Genomic DNA, 20,972 nt, shown 5'->3' with positions numbered 1-20,972 from the left:
TGTGTTGTTGGTTTATTGAGAAGGGACAATGAAATGAAGGTTGTTGATGCTCCCCTGCTCCAGGTGCCGGCCAAAGTTATGACTGACGTGGAGAAAGCTGCGCATAACTTTATGCCCAAACTCAACTCCTCCGCATGAACATCGACTTTGAGTCTCGTCTTCTTACTATTACCATCAAGTGACAAGATATACAAGAATCATGGTATGCTACTTGCTTCACGTGGCCTCACATCTACAAGGTACTAAGTCCGTGTAGCCTTCCAACCTCCCAAATCTCCGCCGCCTCTTTGTCGAAGCTCGTACCGAAGCAGAGGAGAGCGCATATTCAAGAAATGCCGTAAGTCATGATCTGGTCACTGGTGCAACCCCATAAACTCCATTCTTCTTTTGGTCACTTTGCCGTCCCTCCCACAAGTCTCACACTCCATTGCCCTCTGCCCACGTCATTGCAGAGGAGTGTAAAAGCTGCATCGAGGCAGGATCGTTTCCCAGATTGATGGGGCCTCTCTGAAGAGCCATCAAGCGTTACAGCCTCAGCACTTCGATAGGGTATTTCGACCGTCTGTCCACTCTCCAGGGGCGAGTGTCGGAGATGCCCAGGGGTTGTGTGTTTCTGCGAGAGGCGGGCGACTTCATCTTCCGCTGGCCGAGGTCTCCCAAGCTTTGAGCTGTAGAAATGCACAGTAGTTTTTGGATTGGCTCTACGTTGAGGGAGTGGATGGAGGATTGAAGCATATTGATGAGTTGTTCGTTAAGGTATATGCTGACGATAATCGACCTAGTTCTACAACCTGGTTCTTTTCATCTCTTCCGTCGCTGCTTTCAGCATAATTGCTCAACGATCGACCGCCCAATGAGTCGATAAGGATACTCATTTCTCATTACTCGTCATCATCATCGTCTTCGCCAAAGTCCACGAAGCGAGTTGCCGCTGCTCTGCGTTGAGGTCGAGGCGCCGCTTCAGACTCGTCATCCTCACCACTATCTCCTTCGTTACCCCATTGCTTAGCACCTTCCTGCACAGCTTCGAGGTCTGCTTCCAGTTCTCTGCGTTCCTTGATGGCCTTGGCCTTTGGTTCAGAGTAACGCCCTTCCATGCCAGCATCCTCGAGCATCTCTTTGAGATGCTTGATCTTGGCTTTTGGTGTGTCGTATGGGGCCAGCTCCTTGAACCACATCTTTCGCACCCCGCACTTTACTAGCCACCCCTGAAGACGCTTGATTTCGGCCTCGTCTGGTGTTTCCTCCTTTGCGGGCTTCGCAGCAGCCTTGGAAGCCTTGGCTTTTGTCTGTGATTTTGTCTTTGTGGCAGTACTGGTGCTCTTTGGGCGTGCCTTTTTGAGTGGTGGTTCGTCCAAGACCACAGACATCTCGCTTTCCGAGTCATCTGCAACCTCGGGCTTCTCTTCATGGGTCCCCGTTATGGAGGAGTCGCCGTTTGGGTGATCAGAAGTATCATCAACTTCCTCATCCTCTGATTCGACAGTGCCCTTAGATACACGCTTTGTGGTGGCCGAGGGCTTTTTCGACACCGGCTTAGATTTGGGCTTCTCCTCCTCGGACTCGAAGTCGGAATGTTCTGACCCCGACTCGGATGTGGAACGCTTTTGACGTTTAAGGGCTGGTTTTGGCTTGCGTGTGGAGGTCCTTTTCGTAGGTTTGGACTTTGGGGCGGGTGCCTTCTTCTGTGGAGTAGGTTCGGGCGACGGAGACTTTTGGGAGGGTTCGTTCTTTGGCCATTAGCAGACGAAAGGGTGGTAATTGAGGTAGATTCATGGCATACAAATGTCTCCTCTATGATCTCCTTGCTCTTTTCGTTCCACACATCATGATCCTTGAAAAACCCGGCTTCTAGTCCAAGTCGCTCTTCGGCGGCGTTGCGCACACGTTTGACAGTGATGGGGTCGACTTCGGCCCTGCGCACAATTTGGCGAAGAGTCTTTTCTAGGATGGAGTTCGAAGGAGCCGCAGCCTCTGGCATATCACAGTCAGACGACATTGTTGTGAACTAGGTCTCAAGTCGTTGTTTGAGCCTTGTGAGGTATCGACTTCTCACTAGAACGACGCGTCGCAAAGCAGTTCACGCGCGCAGCAGCCCCACCCCACGTTTGATGTATGGTTTCGGAGTTGCTTCCTCGTTTCACTCCTCTCTGTAACGAAGCAGAGCGACAACAAGCTGTCAAAAGGCACAGTCTTTTTCGAAATTGCAAAGCTGTCGCGGAGAGCTTCTTGGACGACGACTCTCACAGCTCGATGCTCTCATCCCCAAATACACTGTGACTTTATACAGCTACAAGCGCGACGGAAAATCGGCTTTCGGAGGACAGGCTTCAAGTTCAGGGACGGCTGCATCACTTTCTCAGACCTCGAAAGGCACGCCCTGTGTAGCCCCTTCTACTGAGAACCACCTTTCAATGGCTTTGATCCACAAGTTCGACTTCTTCATCTCCGAGCTCATAGAGCTCATCATGGGTACGAGTTACGTACACTTCCTAGGCCAGGTATTTTCTTATACAGAGTGATGTCATTCTTTGTAACTCGCACGGCCTTCGATCGCGTTCGATTTTAGCAGAGTTGGCAAGGGCGTGCAAGAATATCCTCAACATTTCCAACAATTTCCATCCGTCCAGTAAACAGAGCATGAAGACTTGTATAAGAGTAATATAACCTGCCATACGCGACCCGTGAAACGCCTTTCAGCTATTACCTATCCTCCTGCAAGGCCTCTTGGGTTTCGACAGGCATTTTCAGCCGCATCTCCAGTGCTCCACACAAGTCCCGAGCGTCTCAAGCAAGCTTGTAGTTCAGTCCCGGCTCTTTGCTCACAAATACATCACATCTTTCCTGCCTCTTCGCCCAACAATAAAAGGTACTGTTGCCCTTGACCTGATAATTCTGCTCGGCCCATTCCTGTCCAATTTCGCGAATGTAAGTATCAATTGGCATGTGATTGTCAGCTGTGGCTGTGCGTTCCAGCGCCATCCTTCGCTCTCGCCTACAACTTTCCGTCGAAGCTTCCAAGCCTACTGACTTTCGCGACAGACGAGTCTATCCTCCACCACACATATACGACCAACATGGCAAATCCCTCAGAACCCGCCAGCGATGGCAAAGGTCGCCTTCTGCTCGTCTCCAACCGTCTTCCCATCACCATCAAGCGTTCCGACGATGCTACGTACGACTTCTCAATGTCCTCCGGCGGTCTAGTCAGTGGCCTGTCGGGTCTCGCAAAGACCACCAAGTTCCAGTGGTATGGCTGGCCTGGTATTCAGGTTCCCCAGAACGAAATTGGCCTGGTCAAGGACAGACTATGGAAGGAGTATGGCGCAGTCCCCATCTTCATGGACGATGAATTGGCCGACAGACATTACAACGGCTTCTCTAGTATGCGCTTCCGACCTCATTTTAACCCTCGTCCTGTACTGACTGTGCGACAACAGACTCAATCCTGTGGCCCCTCTTCCATTACCACCCTGGTGAGATCACCTTCGATGAGTCCGCATGGAATGCCTACCGCGAGGCCAACCGCCTGTTCGCAAAGGAGATCGCAAAGGACGTACAAGACAACGACCTCATCTGGGTTCACGACTACCATCTCATGCTTCTGCCCGCCATGCTTCGTGAAGAGATCGGCGACTCCAAGCGCAACGTGAAGTTCGGTTTCTTCCTCCACACACCCTTCCCCAGTAGTGAGATCTACAGGATCTTGCCTGTCCGTAACGAGATCCTGAACGGTGTCCTACACTGTGACTTGGTCGGATTCCACACCTATGATTACGCTAGACACTTCCTCAGCAGTTGTTCAAGAATCCTGTATGTTGAGTTCAATCCTGGTCGAGTCGAATTTGGTTGCTAACAGCTTGCAGCCAATTGCCCACAACACCCAACACCGTCGAATTCCAGGGCAAGGTCGTTACCGTCGGCGCTTTCCCCATTGGTATTGACCCTGAAAAGTTTGAGGAGGGACTCAAGAAGCCCAAGGTTGTGGAGCGCATCCAGACGCTTGAGAAGAAGTTCCAAGGTGTAAAGTTGATTGTCGGTGTTGACCGTCTCGACTACATCAAGGGTGTACCTCAGAAGCTGCACGCTCTTGAAGTCTTCCTGACAGAACACCCCGAGTGGATTGGCAAGGTCGTTTTGGTCCAAGTCGCCGTTCCCTCCAGACAAGATGTCGAAGAGTACCAGAATCTGCGCGCCGTCGTCAATGAACTGGTCGGCAGAATCAACGGCAAATTCGGTAAGTCTGCAAGTCTCACTAGCATTGGCAACTTTCTAACAAGCTACAGGAACCATCGAATTCATGCCCATTCACTTCATGCACAAGTCGGTCTCTTTCGATGAGCTAATCGCACTTTACGCTGTCAGTGATGTCTGCCTTGTCTCGTCGACCCGTGACGGCATGAACCTCGTCTCTTACGAGTACATCGCAACTCAGCAAAAGCGTCACGGCTCCATGATCTTGTCTGAATTCACCGGCGCAGCTCAGAGTCTCAACGGCAGCATCATTGTCAACCCCTGGAACACTGAGGAGCTCGCCGATGCCATTCACGATGCTGTCACCATGGGTGATGAGCAAAGAAGCATCAACTACCAGAAACTTGCCAAATACGTCAACAAGTACACCAGTGCTTGGTGGGGTGAGTCTTTCGTCAACGAACTTACCAGAATCTCCGAGCAGGCCGACAAGAAGATCAAGGTCAAGCAATCTGCACTCGGCGGCAAGGAAGTGGAAGAGACCACACACGACAACACTTCTGCTCCAGACAATGAGGAGGCTGGTTCTGGTGTAAACTCGGGCGTCAACTCTGGTCCTTCGACTCCGAAGAGACCTGACGCTAGAGAGGTACAACCACTGTTTGAATAGGGGATGAAGATGAAGTCACTTGTGTGACTTTGTGACGATGGCATGGAAAGGCGTACAAGGCGTACTGAGATAGCGAGTGGCTGAAGGTCAAACGGGGGCTGTAGATTATGTTAAGTTTCTCATTCATGGCATTATAGACAATTGAACGAAGGAGGAGCATGTTTCTTCCATACTGCTCTCCTCTCAGAGACGATATATTACTCTGTCCATGTTCAACATATTCATGAGGGCGACGCGGAGGTGACGCGGAAAGAGAGACATGTGGTCTGTGCGTTTCGAGATTCGGACATGTCGAATTCTAGTTTCATGAAAGTCGCAAAGAGGCCCAGCAGGAGACAAGACACAAAGCATGGCCAGCAGAACAGTCAGCCTTCCATTGAGGACATTCGCGGGCACTCGCCCATCGATTCAAGCGTGGCGCAGTACACGATGCTTCGCCACTGAAGTCGCGCCCGCCTCGACAACAGCACCCCTTCCTTTGGACTTTACAACACCCATTACCACACCAGTGGTACAGGATGCCCAAACTCAGACACCTGCCTTGAAAGAGGCCGACGGCAATCCTTCTGGGAAGTTGCGACCAGTTGGTGTCGTTATCAGTGCTGGAAAGATGCAGAGGACGGTCAAAGTCAGACTACCCAGTCAGAAATGGAACAACTATTTGAGAAAGGTGATTATACTCTACCTATACTCTCTGTGTCTGCTTTTGCAGAATTGAGATAGCTTTTTAGTGTGAAAAGAGACAATTGCTGATCAAATATTCCAACACAGCACTTCAAAGACCACTCAGACCATCTAGTCCACGACCCAAACTCCTCCCTCAACATCGGCGACGTCGTCTCCCTCCGCCCCTTCCGCGCCGCCAAACACGTCCACCACGTCGTCAATGAAATCCTCGTCCCCTTCGGCAACCCCATCGACACACGACCACCCGTCCCCAGCGCCGGCGAATCAGAAGCAATCTACAATGCCAAACGCCACGAAAAGCTCGAGCGTAGAAGTCTGCGTCGCGCAGCTGCACAAGGCTCAGAGTCTGCGATTGAAAAGCTACGGGCTGTGGAGCTTGAGGCTCAGGGTGCTGCTGCAAAAGGTGGGAGGAATGCGAAGAAGGCGGGTTTGATGGGGAAGAAGGGCCAGGTTTTGCCAAAGGGTGTGTTGCCCGGTGGTAAACATGCGGTGGGTAAGATTGATGAGAGGGCGAGGCATAATAAAGAGCAGGCTGTGAAGAGGAATGAGAAGGCTGAGAAGAACTCGGCAGAGGCTACGCAACTTGCTGAGGATCTCAGCAGGTAAAACTTCGAGCTATACCTTTTTCTGGGCGCTGCAGGAAAGCACAAGATCTACATTCTTGAATCGCTGGGGTTGGCTTCTTTTGTGCCATGTACAAACAACTTTTTTCCAAATGTACTTTATGTTCAAAACTCCTCAACCGGTCTCGAAGATGCTCGTAGTGCAGCCATACAGATCTGTGTAAGAGCCTCGGGGACAGCCATGCCTATCTCCTCATCAATTTTAGCACAATATAACTTCGGAGTCGACTCGACTTTGAGCAGGGTCATCCACGAAGCACACCTTTCGAGCAGTAAATCGACGACAACATGATCTACACAAAACTTTTGGTCGTTCTCATGGTAAATAATGGTATTCTAGCGTAGGATCTTGACGTGCTGTGCTTTTTTCTTATGATCTGGGACCAACTGCTGGAGCTGCAAAGGACCCAAATGTTCCTGGCAATCATCCTGGAGCAGACCAACCAACGCGCCATATTCAAAAGCACTTGACTCCTTGACGAGCATGAAAACACACCAGCGTCATCCGAATGTCTCTAACGACACATAGCACTCGATTGAATGACACTCACCTTTGACCAGCATCCAATATCTCATATACAAGAGCATCCGGAAATATCCCGGAAATAAGGCTACCACAAAACCGAAATCTTATACAGCACTATTTCACTACAGCCTCTCCCATCACACTTACGCAAAATGACAACAGTTACTTCAATCCAGTCTTTGATCTTGGACTTACCACCTAGTTGTATCGAGTTCTGTCCAGCAGCTCATGACTACTTTATAGTTGGTACTTATTACCTCGAGAAGAAAGAGCAAGATAGCTCGACAGAGAATGTGGTAGAGGAAGATGATGACGAAAAGAGCGAGGAAGTGGATAAGAAGCCACAGACTAGGACAGGGTCGTTGATCTTGTTCGAGATTGAGGGAGACGAGGTGTAAGTTTTTTGTCCAATTTTCTTGCTCTCTCATCAACACTTTCACCAACACATACAAAACTACGGAAAAAGAAAGAGGCATTCAAAAAAAAAAAATCCAACATCATACATTGTAACAGAAGGGCAACCATCTGACAAATTTCTCTCAAGGAAACAAATCTCAACAACACCAACCCCTTATGCAATCCTCGACCTCCATTTCTCACCCCACGACCCAACTCTCCTCGCAGTGGCAGGTTCGACAGGCTGTGTCCAGCTCTTCCGTTTCTCCCCTTCTTCATCCTCCATCTCACCCCTCTCTGTCTTCCAATACTTTGATCCCGCTACCTTGGTTCTCTCGCTAGCTTGGCATCCCACCTCCCCCAATCTTTTGGGTGTCACTGTATCTCCTGGCCAGGTATGTTTGGTTGATACCTCACTACCAGAGTCAGAAGTACAGGACACAGGAAAAGAGGTACTATGTCATGACCTAGAAGCTTGGACATTGAGTTTCTCGAGAGATGGCAAGGCCGTGTTTTCGGGTGGTGACGATACGCATCTTCGTTTCTCTGCTTTGCCATCCTCCTTCTTTACGTCCGAAGCTTCAAACGACAATAAAAAAGTCAAAGAAGAAGAGGAAACAAAAGAAGAATACCTCCCCCAATGGCAAGACCGCCGTATCCATCAAGCAGGCGTCACAGCAATCCTCCCCCTTCCCTCACACCCAGATATCTTGGTCACTGGAAGTTACGACGACAACATACGCATCCTCTCCACGCCTCTGATCGGCAGAAAACAAATCCTCGCAGAAGAAGACCTTCAAGGTGGGGTCTGGAGACTCAAAATGCTGAAATCGGAACCAGAGGCTGGGAATTTCACAATCTTGGCTAGTTGTATGCATGCGGGTGCTAGGATTGTGCAGGTGCAGAGGAGAGGGGAGGGAGAGGAGGAATGGGAGATCGAGGTATTGGCAAGGTTTGAGGAACACAAGAGTATGAATTATGGTAGTGACGTGCAGCCGGGCAGCGAAAGTGGTGGTGAGCAGACCATCATTTCGACGAGCTTCTATGACAAGCTGTTGTGCTTGTGGAGAAGTACTCTACCCTGACCAATCGTGGAACAGGAACCAAGCATGGTCACATTTGGAATCTCATGGGTGGCAGAGAAGATGCAAACAGAAATGGTATAATAAAGATTAGGAAGCCTGCTAATTCAACTAAGAAGACGCATAACTCATAAGCTCATGACAAAAAAGGCACTGATCGCAATTGTTCGGGACATTATTACTACTCAACGTTTTCGAAATCCACAGTCTCCCAGTGTACAAGGTCTGCTCCGTGACTAGCCGAGGACACGAGCAGCTACATTACGAGCGTGCTCAGATTCGTGCTCCTCGGTGGGGTACGGTGTCTCGGTGGCGGCGGTGTGGGACTGGGTTTGAGTCTGGTATGCGACAGGCTCGTGGACAGCTGCGGAAGGCTCAGAGGGAGTAGAATAGGACTCGACGGACTGAGGGTACTCGGAGTGCTGCTGGGTAGAGTATTCGGATTGCTGTGCGTAGTGCTCGGACTGCTGAGCGGGGACAGCGTGAGAGCCAGCATCAACAGAGCTCGAGATATCGCTGGAGTGGCCTTGCATGGAGGTGGAAGGAGCGGAAGCGGAAGGCATGGCGTTGACACCAAGACCGCCAGCGTTGGTGTGGATGGGCTCGATGTCGGCAGTCCATGCTCTGAGCTCGTCCTCGGCAACGTTCAGGACATCTCTTGCGGTCTCGGCGTGAGTGAAGGTAGGGTGGACATCTCCAGGAACGATGGGAGTATCGTCAACGAGGTTGAGCAGCTTTCTTGCGTTCTTGGCCAGGAGAATCTGCTTCTCGGCGCGCTCAATGATGGCAGCGGTGTGAAGGTCGTAGGCTTCCTTGAACTTCTGGCGGGTGATGTTGGTAAGTTGGGCTTCAGCAACAAGCGACTGTGCCTCTGCGCGGACAAGCTCCTGCTCGAGAGTGACGATCTTGACCGAGCTAGGCTCCTTGTACTTGAGCTTCTGGATCTCGTCCGAAATCTACAGAGATGGGTCAGTACGCATACTTGTCGCGTGACGTGAGAAAGACATACCTTGGCCTTGTGGTCGCGCGAAGGCTGGACTGAAGACTCGGTGTTGCGGATCTGCTTGAGGACACCTCTGCTGTCTTCGAGACCTTGAGCAAGGACATCCTCCTGCTCGGCAATCTCGGCCAGCAAAACACCAAGCTTGTCCGAGATCTCAGAGATGGCATCATCACCAGTCTCCTCACCCCAGTCGCTGAGCTGAGAAGCGATGTTTGCTTGCTCCTTGGCTGCGGCCTCGTATGCGCCGATGGCGTGGTTCTCAGTCTTGATCAAGCGGTACAGCTTCTTGGAGAGATCAGGCTGCTGGTGACCACGAAGACTGGCCATGGTGAAGCGGTGCTTGTTGGACGACTTCTCGCCCTGGCCCTTTGAGCGGATGGAGAGGGAGCGGTTCCTGTCCAGCGCATTAGACACGCAAGAGAATACTGGTGGTACGGGCATCTTCAAACTCCAATGTTACTGACATGATGAGGATATGAAGGCCGGACTTTGCAGATTAGGTATATTCAAGTGATAGGATTTGGCAGAGTCGTAGTTGCGTTTTACGTCTCGATGTGTGGGTGAAAGAAACTCGAAAGGCAGGAATGCGCAGAGGAAACAAAGACGCAATATGCCACGACGTCATGCGGTCTCACATGCTCGCCAGCCGTTGCCTCCCAATCTGAGGGGTCCAGCCACTTGCGGAAATGCTTGCTTCCGTATCCATACCGGTAATCCCGGCTCACTCTTCTGGAAATGATCATCTGTTTGATACAATGATGCGACCTTCGCAAGTATGCCATGCAGTGCCACGGTGTGTATGGCATTCGGGAGAGATGGTTGAGGCCAATTCGAGTCACAGCAGGAGCCAACAGTATTAACATTCAAATCCATATCTGCGTATCCACCACGTAAACAATATTGAAACTGCCCGATAACATCCTCGAGTTTGCATCGTATTCGTGTGCTGTCTTTATGCTCATATAGTCGCCAGCGACAAGCATCATCGCTCAACTATTCGGATGTCGCGAGGAGAATAGCTGATTGTAGGCTGGCTCGTACGGTAGACGTAACGCACTGATGAGTCGCTCGTGCGGTAAGCGTTGCCATGATTGCTGTATCTCTGTCGGTTTCTTGGTACGGGTGATGTTCGTCGCGCTGGTCCAGAATGATAGTTGGACACATGTCTTGCCGGCTCGTCCCAGTTGCGGCCGACTCGATCTTCCTTGCTGGTAATGATACACATCTTGCGTTGACGCGGTGCAGTAAGTAATTCATTCGAGTTCATTCGAGGCGTCGTAAACATGAGAAGGCTGACTGCCACGACTTTTGTCCACCACGGTTATCTACCGCGCAAGGGTGACTAAGTCCATCAAACACACTTCCGTCCATCTCTCTTCCCACATCTGCTCAATTGAAATACTCTCAGTACTTGACGTCAATCGCCTGCCTTCTCTCAGTCTCAACACCTGTGATGCTGCAATTCTCTGCGACCTCTTATCTTGGGTTCATGACTGCGACCTTTACTTTGCATATGACGCCAAAAGCTCCAGACTGATGCCTAATTAGTTTTGTGAGATCAAACTGGCCACTGGAGCCTAGCACTTACATCATCTGCTTGGTTGCCATCGTGTTTAGAGATGCGACGTCGCCAGCAGCTCGAACATCCCAGCTTCGTCTTCCAACGCTCGGTCTATCATAGGATCTCTTCATCATCGTCCGTATCCAGGATGCCCACTCTCTTGCGGTGCTTCAGTCTTTTGGCTGGTCTCTGTGAAGTATCCTGCATGTCGTCGCGGGATCTCTTTGTTCCCCTTGCCGAGTTCTCGCGCGTCTCCTCTGTTGTTTCTGTCGTCTGGCGAGATGATGCCACAATGCTCTTCTTCTGACACTCTGCTTTTGTTGCAACCACAAATTTTGCTTTGCTGGCAACACCCCAGCTCTCGATCTACCGTGGAATTAGCTTTCTTGCCTACGTCAGATGATACATATGCACATACTCTTGGCTCACCGGCCACCTCATCCTTTCTTGCCATCAGTGGGAATACAGATGCTTTTACAGACCCGCTTTCTTCGTAGAACGGACCTTGCATCGTGACCGGATTTAAGGTCGTTGGCTCCCCTTCTTGGAAAGCTGGTATCATCTTGAAATCGAACTGCCATTCTTGCATGAACAGAAGGTTGAGAACCTTCATACATGGAGAAAAGTCTCTAGTCGGCGATATGCGTAGTCTTTCGGTGAAACGCAAAGTTGTTACAGCCGACAAATCTTTCTCGATCTCCCCCAAGATCCAGTTTATCAATTCGTCTTTGGCTTGTTGTTGATCAACCAGTTCACCATCCTCCAGAAGGTCTTTGGTAAGAGTCATCCATCGCTTGATTGCGTTTCTTAACTGCAGGTCCTTTGTCTCTGGAAAGGCAGTAATAGTACGAAATCGTGTGGTTGGACCATCAAGCTTACTCGACACAAGACGCCAAAGCTTGGTCGCCGTTTGGGTGGCTTCGTCCACAGGCCAGCCGAAGACGTTTCGTTTGTCCATGGAGCGCATCAAGACCCGGGAAGCCACGGCAACGCAGACATCCGATAATCTTTCAGGGTGTTGTCCTTGCTGCCGGGGACATATGTTGCGAGATATTGTTCCAGATCAACAGGCTTGGTAGTCTTGATATCTGCTTACCGTGATTAGTAAATTGTGCCTCGAAGACTGGCCGAATGAGTCGAATTGCCAAATTCTTGTTCACTCATCTCTCTCCAAAAGGTATTTCTGATGTTTACGAAAAGGATATCGATGTCTGGAGCGGACTTCTCGTCTCTCCACTGGTGTCTGAGCCTGTTGTAGCCCTTAGCACCTTCCATAGAGGCCGTGATTTGGTCTTGTAGCAGTAAGTGTCTTTCATTCTCTGCCTCTCGGACGTCGCTCAATCGCTGTCTCAGTTCGTCGATCTCTTCTCGATATCGAATTCAGGCGCCATGTGAGTCAATTCTTTGACTGGAAGCTAGAGGATAGGTGCAAGAACCATCCGACCCACTGGCCCATCTGCGCGAGGCACTTTGAGGAACGAACAAAAAGAGCCTATAGTCCCAGCCAGGGCGAAGTCAAAGTTCCGCTGCCCGGTGTGAAGGAAGAATACTGGGAGGCTGGAGACATGAGGGGAATATTTGAGCCAGTCGAAAATGCAACGATCAAGCTTGTTCAAGACCAGTACGACGCCATCAAAGCGCTTGGCAAACATCCCAAAGAAATCATTCTGGTAGGCGGCTTTGGAGAAAATCAGCATCTCAAAAGAATACTGGAGGCGCGATTCTCGGAGCAAGACCCTGACCACTATTGTGAGTTCGTCAGCCCGATGGGTCCTCGTCAGCCGTCTGTCAGGGTGCAGTATTGCATACCTTGACTAACAATACCCTGGTCCAAAGCCGAACCTCTCGACACCATTACGGCGTGCTTGCCTGTAAGGTTGATCTTCGACTTCCGTGCTGGATTTATTTAAGAGACAATTCGGCGAAACGAAGGTCAAATACAAATAATTGTGGTCAGCACGAAACGGTCACAACAAAAAGTGATCGCCGCGTTCTCAGGTTTGAGCAAAGCGACAAGTGGTAATCCAGTGCAGCAAAGATGAGCAGCTCCATTTCTTCAGACTGTTCTCCAGCTGTATATCGTCGATGATCATGCAAGCATTGTGCCTTGCGACAGCTTTCATCGCACACAAGAGGCATCTTTGGGAGCTTTACATCGACCATCATCAAGTTCATCAAATGACTTTACAGCAGGTAATACAAAATCGGGCTCAATCCGAAAGATTGTCATGACCGATTTGCTTGTGATATATAGTAAAGACTTCTCAGCCTCGTCATGGGGCTTCGACGCAGCTTATTCTGGCCAGATTAGGTGACGTGGACGAAAATACTTGGAGAAGACCACGGGACTCCAAGAATGTAGATCTGGAGGAAGGCTGAACATTGACTAAGCAAGTTACCATTGATTAATGTGATGCTCTTTGTGATAACTCAAACCTTTGTAGCGATGTTTGTTCAAGATATGCAGCGCCACGACTTCTTGTTCTTGCGCTCTTCCATCCCCACCATCAAGCGCGTTCATCCATCTCGTCATCCTCCTTTTCGAAAGAACCCGAAACTGTGCTTCTCTTGGGTTCCTCTCCATTTTTGTCCTCCGCCTTCATCGTATCATCTCCGAGGGCTCTCGAGAGTCCTGCCCTAGGTTCCGTGTTGTTCACTCCTCCCGAGTCTGTGGTGCCCTCCATCTCCTCATCATCACCCCCCACCTTCTCATCCATTGCGGCCTCGACCGTAGCCACGACTGCGACTCTGGCTTTGCATACAACCGTGTAGGTCTCTTCCTGGTCTTGTGTTAGCGACGGTCATACCGAGGTACTTTGCTGCACTCACCTCATCTTCTTCATCTTCCTCTAGTCTACACAGCTGTGGGAACAAGCTGGCCTGGACATAACCGCTCTCTTCCCAAAACATACCATCCATTCGAGCTCGGCTGAAGCGTACCGGCTCGCCTTTGCGGCTTGCCGTCACCATGTTGAACTTGTACTTCCACTCTTGGAAATGCAGCAACCTCAGAGTCGTGAGGTGTGGCGATATGGCATCCGAGAGTCTTCGCCGTATGGCGTCTGTGAAATCCATGGTGGTCGCGGCCTCCAAGTCTTGCTTCATGGTGTCCAGCATGAAGTTTAGGCTGTCTTCTCTGGCTTGGAGCATAAGCTCCTGGTGATTGTTAGTCAGAACAGTGCTGGTCATAGCCATCCATCTCTTGACATCTCGCTGCGATCTGGAAGTTTGTGGGCCCTCTGCGAAAGTTGGGGTCAGCTACCATGCTGTCAGTGGGTCACTCGGAGGTGCTCACCTGCTAATGCGGTCCATGCTCTCCAATTGGCGTTGATGAGATCCTCGTTGGGCATGCCGAAAACAAACTTGCTGTTCACAAACTGAGTCAGGATCCTCGAGACAAGGGAGATACAGACATGCAGTCTGACATCTGCGTTATTTTCCCTCCAGCTGGGCACATGCTTTGACAGAAATTTCTCCAAGGACTCGTTCCTTGGTCTCGTTCTGATATCTTTATGATGTCGCGTATCAGCGATGGTCGATAGAATACCGTTCCTGTTCGACTTACCAAATTCTTGTCTGCGTCGAACCACAGAGAAGCAATCGCGGAATTTCTCGTATATCTGATCCATGGCTTTGCGAAACGTCTCGTCTCCCAGCTGTTTGTCCAGCCTGGTTGAAGTTGCGATGCTTTGCTTGACTTTGAAGTCGAGATTCACGTGCGCTCTCTGCGTCCTCTCGGTCTCTTTTGCCAGTCGTTCTTGGAGATCGTCGCGATCTTCCAGCAGCTTTCTGATCAGCTTTGTGTCTTTCTTGATCTTGTTTCCCTGCTGCTCTTGGTGCTTCTCCAGATCTTCGATCTCGAGTACGAGACTCTCGCTCTCTTCCCGGAGCTGCTTGATCTTGTTTATCTTTGTCCTGAGTTTTGCATTTTGGATGCCGGGCATCTCGTTGTATTCATCTACGAGGGTATTGTAGTCATTCACGTGTCTCGCGCATTCCTCCTTGCTTTCTCGGAGCTCTTGCTTGAGGCGCTTGTTGTGATCCAGAAGGTCTCTGCCCTCTCTGTCCGGCGAATTAGCTGTTCTGCACGACACATACTGTTCAAAATTCATACTCGGCGGTATTCATGGTTTGTGCTATGATTCGTCTTGAATGTCAACTGAAGTGGAAGTCGAAAGGAACTAGAAGGTAGCAGTGGAGAGAAGTTCATCTAAACCAAGGTCACAGCAATCGCCTGTCAGTTCACTTGGTCCCTTCTGGCCTCTGTTCACCTCACTACTGCATCTATGCTCACTTTATCTTTTGGGCGAGACACCACCAAGTACGTGCTCTCAAGTACAAGTCCCCCAACTCAACTTTAGTTTTTGCATTGCTACAGCACCCTAACAGTCAGATATAACGACTACTGTTCACTCGCCGACCATCTACGGAGACATTGACCTGGCTTCACTTGTTGCCTCGGCCTCCTACCTTATATCCCCTCCACAAACTGCTTCTTTCTCACTCAACTCTCTCCCAACCCTCAACTCACTGCTGCAACCTTTCAAGTTACAATCATGCCTGCCGGACGTCCCAAGAAGGATTCCATCGTCGTCGGAGTTGACCTGGGTACCACTCACTCTGGGTAAGTCTAAATATATCTGACATGACGATCCCCAGCGCGCTAACATTCATGCAGTGTGTCGTACACGTTCCGCGGCAAACCCGACCCTGCAAGCGAGATCCCTGTCGTCAGAAGGTATGTACCTTGCCTCTTCACTCACTTATACCTTCTGACTGAATTTTTCGTAGTTGGCAGGATGGCACTGGCTGCGACAAAGTTCCTACTCAGTTGCAGTATGAGATTTCTTCTGAGGCCACTCCTTTACCCAGCCGCAAGCGTAGAGCAGCGGGAAGTTACGCAGACCTGAAGAAGTCCGATTGTCATGTCGCCAAGTGGGGGTTCCCTGCCAGTAAGGACAAGGGTTCACTTCAGATGCTCAAGCTACTTCTTGATCCCCAGCAGGAGCTACCTGCATACGTCTCTCGTATAAAGCTCGAGGCTCAGCTCACGAAGATTGGCAGAAGTGCTGTCGAGGCTACTGCTGACTTCTTGGAGAAGCTCAAGGGACATGCTCTCGAGGCCCTCGAAAAACGCTATGGCAAGGCTTTCATGGCATCGACCAAGATCGAGTACATACTCACGGTGCCTGCCGTCTGGTCCGATGCGGCCAAGGATGCCACTCTCAGAGCAGCTGAGATGGCTGGATTCTCCAAGTCTCGCAATCTGCAGATGATTACCGAACCCGAAGCTGCTGGTCTTTACGCTCTCAAGCAGATGGAGGGTGTCACTCTTGCCGTGGAAGACACCTACATCATCGCAGACGTCGGCGGTGGCACATCAGATTTTTGCGCGTTCGAAGTGAAGTCACTCGAGCCTCTTCGTCTGGCAGAATGCGCTGCTGGAACTGGTGCTGTTTGCGGTAGCGGTCTTCTCAATGTGCGCTTTGAGGAGCACGTCAAGTCTCGCATGGGTCTGACTGCTTTCGAAGAGTACTGTGAGAGGTATCCCAGAGAATGGGACAGATGCGTTGAGCATTTCGAGTTGCGTACCAAGCGTGACTTCAACCCTCTTGCCTTGGGCCAAGATCCTGACGACATGGACGATGCCAGTGTCCCACTCGCTGGTGCCCAAGAAGATTCCCGCGCCGGAATCGAGAAGAACTATCTCATCATCACTGCTGACAATCTCAACGATATCTTTCGTCCTGTCATGGATGCTATCGTCAAGCTGGCCGATGACCAGTACATCTCTCTGATCAAAGAGAAGAAGAGGCCCAAGGGTCTCATTCTCGTGGGCGGCTTTGGCGAATCCAACCATCTCTTCAACATCCTCAAGAATCACTTCAACGGCACTGAGGACTTTGAAGTCTTGCAGCCTCCCAACGCCTGGTCCGCTGTCGCTCGTGGAGCAGTCATCCACTGTATCGAGGGTGACAATCTAGTCGAAGCCCGCATTGCCAGACACCACTACGGCGTTGTCAGTCGTCTTCCCTTCGAGCCTGAAAAGCACAGCCGCAAGAACTGCGTCTTCGATGAAGGCGACGAGCGTTGGTACGCCGAGAACCAAATTACCTGGTATGTCAAGAAGGGCCAGTCCATGCCATCCAAGACTCCCATCATCTTGCCCTTCCACTTTACCAACGACAGCAAGCTTCTCGCCGAAGACGTCATCCTCGTTGTCAGCGATGAGCAAGAAGTACCCACAGAGTTCGCTCAGTCCGCACGCACTCGCATGCTAGGTACCATCCACGTGAACCTCGAGAAGGTCACTTCCACTTCCTGGAAGAAGCGCAAGACTGCTTCAGGCAGACAGTTCGTGGTCCTCGACTACGGAGTTGGAATGAGTCTTGGTTCAGGTGGACTGATCTGGGAAATGCTCGTCGGCACAAAGGTCTGCGGTTCGCTGAGAGCCAAGTACGAGTGAAGTGCTCACTCTTCAAATCCCTGAGCTTCGGTTTATGCAGTTGGAAGTTTTTCAGCAGCGTAGCCAGACCAGGATGTCTGATGTTGGCGGTTTAAAGGGAACAGGGGAATTATTCATCTTTGTTTCTCGAAGGAGGAAGTCTTTTTCATCTTCTGAATCGTCGCGGAGGACTTTACGGCAATCGAGGTACGAAAGCAAGAACCGGGAATACGGAAACAATAAAGCAGAAATAAGAAAAAAAAGACAGTCATCGCAGGACGATAATGAGGTATCTCAAGCAGATCAAATTCAAAGCCTCGAATTACTGTCCAATCAAGCCTTTTCATCACGACCTCCGTCCACACTAATAGCCTCATCTCCTCCCTCCTCAGTCTCCACACCCTGACTAACCCTCTTCTCCTCCGTCCTGACACACATCCACGTGACCCCGGCCGTCCAAATTACCAAAGCAATAGAACATCCAATCATAGCCCACACACCCCTCGTGAACTTGGGTGCAAAGTCTGCAGAGTAGAAGATGATGGACCACCATGCATTTACGGCGCCACTGCCTGCATTCATGGATGCGATTACGACGGCGCGGAGACTGTCTTCTTCGTAGCGGAGGGCGTCGTTTGCCCAGGCGAAAAAGGTTGCTTGACCTGAGGGATGTGTTAGCGGTGGTCTGGCGAGCGTTTGAAGATGGGTGACTAGATCGGACGCTCTCTCCTAGAAACGACTCTGGCTTGATTGTGACTGCGCATTACGGTAGGATACGAAATCGCCAAGGAACTTCACCAGGAAAAGGACAGAGAGGAAAATAACTTACAAGCATAAACTGAGCCGGCCCAGTAGTATGCACCAAAAGTCGACGCAGTGGTAGCAGAAGGCGCAAGAATCATGGCAGATGTGATAATACCAGTAAGGCCGATCCAGTACCCGACCAAATATCTTTTACCGCCAAGGAAATCCGTAAGTGTAGCCCAGAAGATAGTAGAGACGATACCGACTGCAGGTACACCGGTCGGGTAGTTGTTGAGCTGAGATACTGCGTATTTGCGCTCAGGGTGTGCTTTCATGTAGAGAGCGAGCAAAGAGTTGGATGAGAACGACTCTGTCTCGCCGGCAATGATCCATAGCATGACAAAGCCGTAGAAGTACCAAGAGCCAAAGACTCGCTTGACGAAGGACCAATTGAATGGTGCACGTTCGACATGACGAGGAACACGAGAGCGGGCAAGCTCACGTTCGGTTTCGGACAGATACGGCACTTTGGTCGTTGATGGGGTATCTGGGAACAAGAGGAAGCCGTAGATCGCGACGGGTAGACAAATCAGTCCGTCGACGATGAAGAGCCATCTCCATCCGGCAAGTCCTTGTAGTCCATCCATGGAAGAGTGAATGCCAGTCTGGATGAATCCTCCGATCATAGTACCAGCAAGACCAGAAGCTGTGAAGATACCGCTTCGCTTACCGAGTTCGCGCTCAGTGTACCAAGCTCCCAGGATGTAATGTGTTCCGACAAAGGTGCTGGACTCTGCCAAAGCTTGGAAGAAGCGGATAGCCATGATTGAGTGAGGGTTGTGAGTAGCAGCCGTGACCATGGTCAGACAGCCCCACACAATCAACATCGACGGGAAGAATATGCGAGGCTTGACGTAGTAGAGAGCGATGTTGGAAGGAATTTGCCCAATGACATAGCCTTGAATCTGTTAGTCGTGCCTGATGTAGGATAAGCAGTCTTTATTACGCACCAACTGTGAATACCGTATTAATTTGCGTAAGCTCATTGCCTTTGAAGTCAAGGTCTTCTTTCATGCCAGAGACATATGCATTAGTGAGATTGCTTCTATCCAGCTATGTCGCCGTTAGCCAAGAATTTCTGTACCAGAAACGAGGTAAACTTGCATAATTCAGAAAGTACATCAAACAACAGAAAGTCAAGATGAAGAAATCGAGCTTCTGCACCAACTTCCTCTCGCCCTCAGAACTGCCTCCAGGGCTCAAGTACTCCCTAAATTTTGTACCAACGGCCATCATGAATTGATCGGCAGAAATCGATGTAGATTGATAGTTGATATGATGTTGTCCTTTACTTCATCTTATATTGTCAACGCGAACCAGAGCCAGACGTATCAAGATAGGCCATGTGATTTGTAGCGGCGCGAACGGACAATGATAAGAAATGTTCCTTTATCAATGTCGATATCATGAAGGAGCATCCAAATCCAGAGGCGAAAAATCCCCTCGGCTCAATCAAGGTGGTATGCCAAGCTTTGCGGGGCACGAGATAGGGCAGATCACAGGGACAGCGCTCACGCTCCGTCTCTCTGCCATGACTCAAGCAAAGCAAGAACGAGCTGTAAAAAGACATACGTTTGTCACTCTCAGATCAGAGAGCTCATACAGAGAGTCAATAACTCGTGAATTTTCAGGGACATCTGTTCAAACTCACAAACTATGACTTCCTAACTGTACCACTAGATTCGTGACAGAAGCAGAAACACGGGGAGGAGAGTTGCCCGGAGCCGGCGCGGCCATTAAATGATCTACAAGAGATAGGCGACATGCCTCGGGCGTCAACTATCACGTGCGGGGTTTATATACGTGATAGTCCTAAGTAACGTTCGAGTCCATTGCAAGCTCATCAAAAATTCGAGTACAGGAACATGACACGCAACTGGCAAGACATCGCAAAAGCCAAGCAGGAGGCGCTCTCCGAGTCAATTCCAGCAGAATGGCGTGTTCCTGCCGATATTATGCCTCCAGAATCTCAACTGGATGTGACAGGCTTCCCTGAGGAAAGCGGCTTCTTCACCAAGGACGAACTCAAATACACTTCTGCCAAGATTCCAGAGCTATTGCAACAGATTCACAGCGGTACATGGAAAGCAGCAGACGTTATCCGAGCTTTCTCAAAACGCGCCGCAGTATGCCATCAGTTGACCAACTGCTTGTCCGAGACTCTTTTCCCTGAAGCACTGGAGAGAGCAAGGGCTCTTGATGATCATCTCGAGAAGACTGGAAAGCCCATCGGACCCTTGCACGGCATTCCTATATCGCTCAAGGACAACTTCAACATCATCGGAAAGGATTCTACCATCGGATTTGTTGCCTGGGTAGATCAGCCGGCGACCTACAACACAGTTCTGGTTGATCTTTTGCTCAAAGCAGGAGCAGTGCTCTATGTCAAGACGAACGTTCCGACTGCGATGATGATTGCTGAGTCTGTAAACAACACTTTTGGTCGTACCGTGAGCCCGCTGAATAGGAAACTTACATCTGGCGGTTCAAGTGGAGGTGAAAGTGCACTTATCAGTTTTGGAGGCAGTGTGCTAGGTGTCGGTACTGATATCGGCGGCTCTCTTCGTATACCAGCAGCTTGTACTGGCATTTTCACCTTAAGACCTTCGTTTGGTCGGTTCCCCACGGCCAATGCCAAGTCTGGACTGGCAGGGCAAGAGGCAGTCAACTCTGTCAACGGGCCCATGGCTCGCACTCTGGATGACATCGAGTTCTTCTCGAAGAATGTCGTGGGTGCAGAGCCTTGGAAGCTCGACCCGAAGTGTTTGCCCATACCCTGGCGCCCTGTGGATGTCGGCCCCAAGCTACGACTAGGTGTAGTCTGGAACGATGGGATGGTTGTGTAAGATTGCCTTTGTCCGAGAAGTCGATATCGAAGCTGACTGTGAGGCTTAGCCCCACACCTCCGGTCCGCCGAGCACTCCAGCAGGCAGTTGAGAAACTGAAAGACGCCGGACACGAAATCATCGACTGGGAGCCAA

At 50.4% G+C, this 20,972-nt stretch overlaps 10 protein-coding genes across 10 annotated transcripts; 6 read left to right on the top strand and 4 right to left on the bottom strand.

The window, feature by feature from the left end:
- Window positions 1-26: 26 nt before the first annotated feature.
- Window positions 27-769, top strand: AUEXF2481DRAFT_179035 (uncharacterized protein). Its single transcript, XM_013492937.1, has 4 exons — window positions 27-39; window positions 98-202; window positions 257-337; window positions 524-769. Exons 2-4 carry the CDS (start codon window positions 200-202, stop codon window positions 665-667), a joined length of 228 nt encoding a protein of 75 aa, XP_013348391.1. The 5' UTR covers window positions 27-39; window positions 98-199; the 3' UTR covers window positions 668-769.
- AUEXF2481DRAFT_35385 (uncharacterized protein) lies at window positions 716-2,438 on the bottom strand. The gene is made up of 2 exons (XM_013492671.1): window positions 1,784-2,438; window positions 716-1,730 (listed from the first exon to the last, which is right to left on the bottom strand). The coding sequence occupies exons 1-2, from the start codon at window positions 1,997-1,999 to the stop codon at window positions 882-884; spliced, it is 1,065 nt and encodes a 354-aa protein (XP_013348125.1). The 5' UTR covers window positions 2,000-2,438; the 3' UTR covers window positions 716-881.
- Window positions 2,439-3,077: 639 nt separating this feature from the next.
- On the top strand, window positions 3,078-4,864 carry AUEXF2481DRAFT_61795 (glycosyltransferase family 20 protein; the record flags this gene model as incomplete). Its single annotated transcript, XM_013492827.1, has 4 exons — window positions 3,078-3,384; window positions 3,441-3,813; window positions 3,867-4,237; window positions 4,287-4,864. 4 exons carry the CDS (start codon window positions 3,078-3,080, stop codon window positions 4,862-4,864), a joined length of 1,629 nt encoding a protein of 542 aa, XP_013348281.1.
- A 349-nt stretch (window positions 4,865-5,213) lies between these two features.
- Window positions 5,214-6,157, top strand: AUEXF2481DRAFT_25374 (uncharacterized protein; the record flags this gene model as incomplete). The annotated part of the gene is made up of 2 exons (XM_013492544.1): window positions 5,214-5,534; window positions 5,636-6,157. The coding sequence occupies 2 exons, from the start codon at window positions 5,214-5,216 to the stop codon at window positions 6,155-6,157; spliced, it is 843 nt and encodes a 280-aa protein (XP_013347998.1).
- A 695-nt stretch (window positions 6,158-6,852) lies between these two features.
- AUEXF2481DRAFT_972 (uncharacterized protein) lies at window positions 6,853-8,181 on the top strand (the record flags this gene model as incomplete). The annotated part of the gene is made up of 2 exons (XM_013492384.1): window positions 6,853-7,094; window positions 7,245-8,181. 2 exons carry the CDS (start codon window positions 6,853-6,855, stop codon window positions 8,179-8,181), a joined length of 1,179 nt encoding a protein of 392 aa, XP_013347838.1.
- A 233-nt stretch (window positions 8,182-8,414) lies between these two features.
- Window positions 8,415-9,622, bottom strand: AUEXF2481DRAFT_25372 (uncharacterized protein; the record flags this gene model as incomplete). Its single annotated transcript, XM_013492543.1, has 2 exons — window positions 8,415-9,134; window positions 9,188-9,622. 2 exons carry the CDS (start codon window positions 9,620-9,622, stop codon window positions 8,415-8,417), a joined length of 1,155 nt encoding a protein of 384 aa, XP_013347997.1.
- Window positions 9,623-13,249: 3,627 nt separating this feature from the next.
- On the bottom strand, window positions 13,250-14,854 carry AUEXF2481DRAFT_25370 (uncharacterized protein; the record flags this gene model as incomplete). The annotated part of the gene is made up of 5 exons (XM_013492542.1): window positions 13,250-13,522; window positions 13,572-13,981; window positions 14,038-14,250; window positions 14,308-14,804; window positions 14,841-14,854. The coding sequence occupies 5 exons, from the start codon at window positions 14,852-14,854 to the stop codon at window positions 13,250-13,252; spliced, it is 1,407 nt and encodes a 468-aa protein (XP_013347996.1).
- A 283-nt stretch (window positions 14,855-15,137) lies between these two features.
- On the top strand, window positions 15,138-17,208 carry AUEXF2481DRAFT_85074 (uncharacterized protein; the record flags this gene model as incomplete). The annotated part of the gene is made up of 3 exons (XM_013492865.1): window positions 15,138-15,366; window positions 15,421-15,480; window positions 15,534-17,208. Exons 1-3 carry the CDS (start codon window positions 15,299-15,301, stop codon window positions 17,206-17,208), a joined length of 1,803 nt encoding a protein of 600 aa, XP_013348319.1. The 5' UTR covers window positions 15,138-15,298.
- Window positions 17,209-17,464: 256 nt separating this feature from the next.
- AUEXF2481DRAFT_35377 (uncharacterized protein) lies at window positions 17,465-19,678 on the bottom strand. Its single transcript, XM_013492670.1, has 5 exons — window positions 19,643-19,678; window positions 19,096-19,587; window positions 18,942-19,044; window positions 18,017-18,889; window positions 17,465-17,849 (listed from the first exon to the last, which is right to left on the bottom strand). Exons 2-5 carry the CDS (start codon window positions 19,222-19,224, stop codon window positions 17,521-17,523), a joined length of 1,434 nt encoding a protein of 477 aa, XP_013348124.1. The 5' UTR covers window positions 19,225-19,587; window positions 19,643-19,678; the 3' UTR covers window positions 17,465-17,520.
- A 10-nt stretch (window positions 19,679-19,688) lies between these two features.
- Window positions 19,689-20,848, top strand: AUEXF2481DRAFT_35376 (uncharacterized protein). The gene has a single exon (XM_013492669.1). It carries the CDS (start codon window positions 19,857-19,859, stop codon window positions 20,835-20,837), a length of 981 nt encoding a protein of 326 aa, XP_013348123.1. The 5' UTR covers window positions 19,689-19,856; the 3' UTR covers window positions 20,838-20,848.
- The last annotated feature ends 124 nt before the right edge of the window (window positions 20,849-20,972 follow it).

The sequence above is a fragment of the Aureobasidium subglaciale genome (assembly GCF_000721755.1).
Source record: "Aureobasidium subglaciale EXF-2481 unplaced genomic scaffold scaffold_1, whole genome shotgun sequence".
Lineage (NCBI taxonomy): Eukaryota > Fungi > Ascomycota > Dothideomycetes > Dothideales > Saccotheciaceae > Aureobasidium > Aureobasidium subglaciale.
This window is presented reverse-complemented; position numbering and strand designations above follow the sequence as displayed.

Excerpts from the sequence above, each read along its gene's own strand:
- AUEXF2481DRAFT_179035 (XM_013492937.1), top strand. Across the intron at positions 338-523 it reads GCGCATATTCAAGAAATGCC|CGTTACAGCCTCAGCACTTC; the intron begins GTAAGTCATGAT and ends AGAGCCATCAAG.
- AUEXF2481DRAFT_35376 (XM_013492669.1), top strand. The coding sequence starts at position 19,857 with ATGACACGCAACTGGCAAGACATCGCAAAAGCCAAGCAGGAGGCGCTC.
- AUEXF2481DRAFT_35377 (XM_013492670.1), bottom strand. The coding sequence starts at position 19,224 with ATGGCCGTTGGTACAAAATTTAGGGAGTACTTGAGCCCTGGAGGCAGT. Across the intron at positions 19,045-19,095 it reads TGATGTACTTTCTGAATTAT|CTGGATAGAAGCAATCTCAC; the intron begins GCAAGTTTACCT and ends ACGGCGACATAG. Across the intron at positions 18,890-18,941 it reads TAATACGGTATTCACAGTTG|GCTATGTCATTGGGCAAATT; the intron begins GTGCGTAATAAA and ends AACAGATTCAAG.
- AUEXF2481DRAFT_35385 (XM_013492671.1), bottom strand. The coding sequence starts at position 1,999 with ATGTCGTCTGACTGTGATATGCCAGAGGCTGCGGCTCCTTCGAACTCC. Across the intron at positions 1,731-1,783 it reads AGATCATAGAGGAGACATTT|AACGAACCCTCCCAAAAGTC; the intron begins GTATGCCATGAA and ends TAATGGCCAAAG.